Raw genomic sequence first — 7809 nt, forward strand, 5'->3', positions numbered from 1 at the left:
GCACTTATATGTACATGCATACGCGCATGTGTGTATATGTGTGTGTCACTCAAGTGTGTGCATGCAGGTGTATTTAAATGTGCATGTTGTGCATGTGTGTACATGTGTGTATGTGTATCATGTGCACGTGTGTGGGTGTGTGTGCATGCACGTGCATGTGAGTGATTGGGTGTGTGTCGATTCTGTGTGCACACGTGTGAGTGCATGTGACTTTGTATTTATGCGTAGTCATGTGTGTGTGTGCATGTGTGTATGTAGTCGTGCATGTGTGCATGTGCATGTATGCTTATGTGTGTGTGCATGTGCATGTATACTTACATGTGTCTATATGTGTATGTGTATGTGTATGTGTATGTGTATGTGAGTGTACATGAGTGTGTGTGAGTGTGTATGTGTGTGCCTATGTGCGTGCGAGAGTGTGTGTGCATCTTGAGTACACATGTGTATATTGTTGGAAATAAGTGCACACTAGGTGTACTATTTCTCTAGTCTAGTTTCAGTTCAGTCTTTGTGTCTTGAGTCTAGTGCCATGTGGCACCTCTACATTTATCCCATAAGTGAGTCTACTCAATCTTGTACTTCTCACCTATAAATTGTAGGTGTCACATCAATGAATGTATCAATCTTGTGTCTTGTCTACACTCATCTCAAGGTAACTCTTTGTCTTTCATTTGTGTTCTTGTTTCATTTCTAGTCTGCTTTTGCTTTCATATTTTCTACATGGTATCAGAGCCATGGTTTTAGGGTTTCCCTGTTTTTCCTCTGAGCTTTTGCCATTCTCTCCAAGCTGTCCCACTCAATTCAGCGCACTCAATTCAGCGCAGCACACTGGTGTTTGCTTGGTTCAATTCTCTCTCTCTCTCTCGTCTGAGCTCCTCGTCGCCATAGCCATCCTCATTCTCGGTACCACCTTTTTTGAATTGCTCTTCATCACGCCATGGTGGCATACACGCTCACGGCAGTCGCCTTGCCACAGAAGCCAGAGTGGCTAGAAGCTTTGCTTTCCGAGAAGTTCTTTGCAGCTTGCGCTAACGATCACCTTCATCTGAAGAAAAATGAGAGGAATATCTTCTGCGTGGATTGCAGCGTGGGCATCTGCCAACACTGCCTTCCAAACCACCCGCCGCCTCTTCCCTCAGCCTATCCACAGTCTGCTGCAGCCATAGCTGCGTTTTTTTCTGCCCGCCATACCAACCTGCCCCGTTTGTCTCTGCTCGGCCTGTTGATTCTGCTCCAGCTTGCAACTCCAGATCTGCGCCAACAACTGCCCGTCTTCTCCTTCTTGCTGCTGTGGGGGTTCATCATGGTGCTGCCGCCTCTCTACTTGAGCTTACCGGCCTGTCCTCTAGTACTGCACATGTAGCAGCTACCCCCGCACTCTCTTCTTCATCAACATGCCTTCTCAAGTCGTGGACCTCCTGGATATTCAACTCATGCAACAACTCGTCATTTTTGGATCTCTGGTCTTCTTGACATCAGCTCGACACCTCCTTTTGTGAAGGTAAACTCCAATGCTGATTTTGGACCTGATTTGCAACATCTGTGCAAAAGGCATTTCCCCCTTTGTTATTTCCCATTTCCTCTTCATCTTCACATGTGGGTTAGCTGTCCATTGGACCAGCCAGACCTGCGGCAGTAAATTTAAAGCAGAAATCAAGTGTATGTTGTTTTCTATTTTCAGTCTACTCTCTATTTCTTGAAAAATCAACAATCTCAGTTCTGAATTTCATTTACTTCTCTATCTTGTACGGGATTAGACACTGCCCTTGCATTTCAGCAAGTGGTAAGACCTTCCCTTCATTTATCTGTCTCTCATGTACGGGATTAGACACTGCCAAATATGGTAAGACCTTCCCATCTCTCTCATATTTGTCTATGCTTTCATGCTATCTACCACCATTGATCACCAATGATGTAGATCATGGGGGTAATGTCATGTCTATTTGTCTACATGGACTTATCTTTGTCCCTATCCAAGAGGCACCCCTGCATTACTCACTCTAGCAGGAGGATTGCCCTTGAGGAGGGATTATCTATCTAGGTCCATCTCTCTATCTATCTACAATCAGTCAGTCTCTCTGTCTATGTGTCTATCCTGTGTGTCTATCCTGTCACATGTCTTTGACACTCTATCTATCAGTCTATATGCCTCTCTTTTGTGGATTAGCTACCCACATTCTCTTGGCATTTTTTTGTCTCTGTCCCCATTTATCTTCTATTTTTCAGTCTCTCTCATGTCTATCTGAAAGTCTCTCTCTCTGTGGCACCACTCTACTGGCTGATTGTCTCTCTCTCTCTCTCTGTCTATGATCCACTCTTGTCCCTACCCTTGTGGACCCATATGAGGATATCACTTGAGGAAGGGGTTCTCAGGATCTTTTGTCTCTCATGTCTTGTCTCTCAGTCTATCAGTCTTTATGTCTGTCCTCTAGTCTTGTCCATCTTGTCTTCTAGCTTGTCTCTCAATCCTTGTCTAGTCTCTCTGTCTTGGTCTTATCTTTTGTCATGTTATAGTCTTGTCTTTTTGTCTTCCTCCTAGTGTCCACTTAAGGAGGGTGTTGGAAATAAGTGCACACTAGGTGTACTATTTCTCTAGTCTAGTTTCAGTTCAGTCTTTGTGTCTTGAGTCTAGTGCCATGTGGCACCTCTACATTTATCCCATAAGTGAGTCTACTCAATCTTGTACTTCTCACCTATAAATTGTAGGTGTCACATCAATGAATGTATCAATCTTGTGTCTTGTCTACACTCATCTCAAGGTAACTCTTTGTCTTTCATTTGTGTTCTTGTTTCATTTCTAGTCTGCTTTTGCTTTCATATTTTCTACATATATGTATGTGTGCATGTATGTAGAATTTTTGTTTAGAAAAATATTTTTTCAAAAATAGAAATGGTTATTGTTTTTTACTTTTTTTTCCCACGTGTGTATGTATGTGTGCATGTATGTAGATTTTTTGTTAAGAAAAATATTTTTCAAAAATAGAAATGGTTATTGTTTTTAGGTTTTTTTTTCATTGGTGTGCTCAAGATGCACCTTGCATATAATGATGGGGGTTAGAGGTGTTGTATTTTTAAACAATGATAGAGAGAAAGAGAGATACGTTTTCATCATATAAGTGACCTTTCTACAGTATTGTCCCACTTTACACTAAAATTTGAATTTGAAATGGGAATAACGCTTGTTAACTCTCCTTTCTTACAAGTGGTAAAATAAGATGGACACACCTAGATAAATGTTGTGGCAAGGGAAAGAATAGCCTATATATATATGTATATGTATATATATATATATATATATATATATATATATATATATATGTATATGTATATGTATATATATATATATATATATGTATATGTATATATATGTATATGTATATGTATATGTATATATATATATATATGTATGTATATGTATATATATGTATATGTATATGTATATATATATATATATATATATATATATATATATATGTATATGTATATATATGTATATGTATATGTATATGTATATATATATATATATATATATATATATATATATACATATACATATACATATATATATATACACATATATATATATATATATATATATATATATATACATATATATATATATATATATATACACGAGTGGTCTTGACCCACCTCCAGGGGATTTGGCCCCCACTCTTTTAGACCTGCCTTCGATAAGTCAATTGCTAACTGGTCTAAATCACTATCTGCACACATGTTAGTGTCTATTACACATGCACATGCGCATAAAACATGTGGACACGCACACAGAGAACACACACATACACATGCAATATACATGTACATAACATATGTATATGCACATGTGCAAACACACTCATGGACAATAGGTGAGTGTGTGCATGCATTTGTGTATGTATATGTATATTTATATAATACTTATTATAAATCTAATATAATAAATAATTATATATATTTATATACATATTTATCATTTATTTACTATAATAAAAAATATTTATTATATAAATATATAATTATTTACATAATAGACGTATGTTGTTATATAAAATTTTTTAGCATATAATAATATATTTATTTACATAAATTTAATATTAATATAGATGTATGTATGTAATTTATTTTATAATAATCAAATATTTAATATCTAAATATGTATTTATTTACATGACAATAAATATATATATTTGTTATATAACAAATAGATGTTTAATATGTAAATAAATATATGAATAGTTTTTTATTTGCATAATAAACATATAAGTATATATTTATTATATAATTAAATATATATATATATAATATAATTTTATAATGATTAAAAAATTTATATAAAATTTATTTATTTAAATAATAAAAATTATATTTATTATATATTTATGAAAATAAAAAATATTAGCAAATAGATGTTTATCATGTAAATATATTTATATAAATAGTTTCCTATTTAGTAAATAAATATTTATTATATAAATATGTATATAAATTTCTTTAAACACACATGCATATATTATATTATATATATATATCTATATTAGTTTATTTTGTAAATATATATTTATTATATAAATATATATTCACATAACAAATATATAAATTTATATTTAGTTTATATTTATGAAAATAAATATATATATTTATTAAATGACAAATGTATGTTTTTTATGTAAATAAATATATACTTATATAAATAACTTTTTATTACATATAAGTATAGTTTTATTATATATTTACTATATATTAAATAAATATTATGTTTGTGTGTGTGTTTGTACATTTTATTCTATTTATTTATTGTATAATAAATATGGATAGTCATTTTTTATTTACAAATATATGTATTTGACAAAGAATATATATATCTTTACACACGCGTGCACACACACACATATTATATATTTACTATATAATATATATTCTATATTTATAAGAACAATTAAATGTGTATAATCTTCTTCTTAATAATCTTAAGGGAGACCTGCCATGTGGCAACTTTTTTTGTTAAGCCATGTGGTAGCTCCTCCATGCTCTTGGCTCCTCACACAAGCCTTGGCTCCACACAATGGGTGGGACCAACCTCTGACACAGCGGCAAAAATGGAGAGATTTTTTCTTAAGGGAGACTTGCCACATGGCAACTTTTTTTTGTTAAGGGAGACCTGCCACGTGGTAAGGCTCTCTTAAGATTATTAAGATTTCTTAATAATCTTAAGGGAGACATACCACGTGGCAACTTTGTTAAGCCATGTGGCAGCTCCTCCATGCTCTTGGCTCACACAAGCCTTGGCTTCACACAATGGGTGGGACCAACCTCTGACACAACGGCAAAAATGGAGAGATTTTTTAAAATAAAGATTTTTCTAGCAGCAGCTTCATGACAAAGACTGAGAGACTGTTTATGAGAAGAAGAGAGCCGGCACTGTGGTATATATATATATAGATATAAAGAGTTTCACTAGACAAGGCAATTTGGAAGTTGGAGGCTCCTATTTGAAAAAAAACAAACTGGGAATTATCTATTACATATTAATCATGGACAACCAAGGCACAAGGAGAGGAGAGAAAAGAGAAATCCTGGATTTCTAAAAAATAAGAGAAAAAAATCCCTTCGATTGCTATTATCTATGAGCATGTGGTGTTACCCCTTTGTATTCCAGCTTCCATTATCTATCAGCATGTGGTGTTACCCCTTTGTATTCCAGCTTCCATTCTTACGTTTCGCTTCTTAATATCTTTTAATAACGCGCAAATTGAATACTAGTATTATATTATAATCGTGCAAAGCACAAGTCGGCAAATAAATAATACTGCAAATAAATAATAGTGTACATTGTAAAAATATGTGACACTGTGTAGACACTAGGGTCAGCCAAGTACTGAGAATAATAGTGTAAAGATAAAAGTGTACGAACAGTATGTGACCACATGACATAGCCTTTCCTATCGCCAATTGCGTGGCCAGTTCGCCATTTGCATTGTCTATTTCTGAGGAACCTCTGTGACGAACCTCTGTGACAGAGAGAGAGAAAGATAGAATGACGGACCAGGTCAGTTCATGGTTGCATAGCTTGGATTTCGCTCTGCAGAGAAAGGACCTCACTGCTGCAGCAGAGCTTTTCCAAGCGGAAGAGTGCTTCTGGAGAGATTTGGTAGCATTCACATGGAACCTCTACACTGCAGAGTCTCGCGAGGAGATCCGAGCCATGCTAGAGGCTACCCTGGATGACACCAAGCCGTTCGGGTGGGAGATTGAAGGAGAAGCAGAGGAAGGGGAGGACGGCGTTCTGCAGGGATTCATTAGATTCGAAACACACAGGGCCAGAGGAAGGGGTTATGTGAAGATAAGGGGGGACAAATGCTGGTGCCTGCTCACCTCCATGCTGGAGCTCAGAGGGCACGAAGAGAAGGCAGGGTTCAGAAGACAGCCTGGGGTCCAACTTGGTGCTTTCAAGGGCAGGAAGTCATGGCTTGAAGAAAGACTAGAAGAGATTGAAGAACTAGGAAGAACCAGACAGCCCTACTGTGTGATAGTTGGAGGTGGGCAAGGAGGCATAGCTCTTGGAGCCCGGCTTCAACGACTTGGAGTGCCCACGATCATCGTGGAGAAGAATAAGCAGCCTGGCGACTCATGGCGAAATCGCTATAAGTCACTATGTCTCCATGATCCTGTCTGGTATGATCACTTGCCCTATTTGCCTTTTCCTGATCATTGGCCCATCTTCTCACCCAAAGACAAGATAGGTGATTGGCTTGAAGCATACACCAAAATCATGGAGCTTGTTTATTGGAACTCCACTGAGTGTAAGTCTGCTAGATTTGATACAAGCAAGGGTTTTTGGGAGGTGCTTGTAGAGAGGGAGGGGGAGGAGGTTATGCTCTACCCCAAGGAGCTGGTGTTGGCTACAGGCATGTCTGGAATCCCTAATCTGCCGAGTTTCCCTGGTGCCGAGACTTTCCAAGGAGTGCAATGCCATTCCAGCCAGTACAAAGGCAGCGAGAGCTGGGCCAAAAAGCGAGGTATTGTGATTGGCTCGAACAACTCTGCTCATGACATATGTGCAGATTTGTGGGAGAATGGGGCAGCCGAGGTAACCATGGTGCAGAGGACCTCCACCCATGTCTTGCGCTCTGAAACAAATATGGCAGAGGCGTCGTCGCACTATTGTGAAGGTTCTAAGTACTCCACGGATGATGCTGACCTTCTCTTTGCCTCTATACCCTACAAGATCTTACACAAAGCTCAGATGCCTCTGTACAAAAGAATTGCAGAAATTGATGCTGAATTCTATGGGCACCTTAAGAAAGTTGGATTTATGCTTGACTTTGGTGAGGATGAATCTGGTCTATTCATGAAGTACTTGCGTCGAGGGTCAGGGTACTACATTGATGTAGGTGCATCGCAGCTGGTAATAAGCGGGGACATCAAGCTCAAGAGTGGAGTGACAGTGAAAGAGGTGAAACCGAGGTCAGTGGTGTTCAGTGATGGCACTGAAGCTGAGGCTGATGTGATCATATATGCAACAGGATATGGCTCCATGAATGGATGGGCAGCCAAGCTCATCTCTGAGGAGGTGGCAGACAAGGTGGGCAAGTGCTGGGGCTTAGGATCCGGTACCAGAAAGGATCCGGGGCCTTGGGAGCGTGAGCTGCGCAACATGTGGAAGCCTACACAGCAACATGGCCTCTGGTTTCATGGGGGAAACCTTCACCAGTCTCGGCATTACTCGTTGTTCTTGGCTTTGCAGCTTAAAGCACGGATGGAGGGCATTCCCACCCCGGTGTATGGCCTGCCCAAGGTTCACCATAGCAG

The 7809-nt window shown here is 38.0% G+C and overlaps 1 protein-coding gene across 1 annotated transcript in view; it reads left to right on the forward strand.

Annotated features, from left to right (window-relative positions):
* The first annotated feature begins 5908 nt into the window (after positions 1–5908).
* The window catches only part of LOC147624831 (indole-3-pyruvate monooxygenase YUCCA1-like), a 2023-nt gene continuing 122 nt past the window's right edge, over positions 5909–7809 (forward strand). The window contains exon 1 of the mRNA XM_086818056.1: positions 5909–7809. This exon is cut by the window's right edge and continues 122 nt beyond it. Within this exon, the coding sequence (XP_086674182.1) occupies positions 6035–7809 (1775 nt within the window). The 5' untranslated portion in view covers positions 5909–6034.

Source organism: Cibotium barometz, chromosome 24, assembly GCF_041138505.1.
Source record: "Cibotium barometz isolate CiBa-2024 chromosome 24, ASM4113850v1, whole genome shotgun sequence".
NCBI classification, from domain to species: Eukaryota; Viridiplantae; Streptophyta; class Polypodiopsida; order Cyatheales; family Cibotiaceae; genus Cibotium; species Cibotium barometz.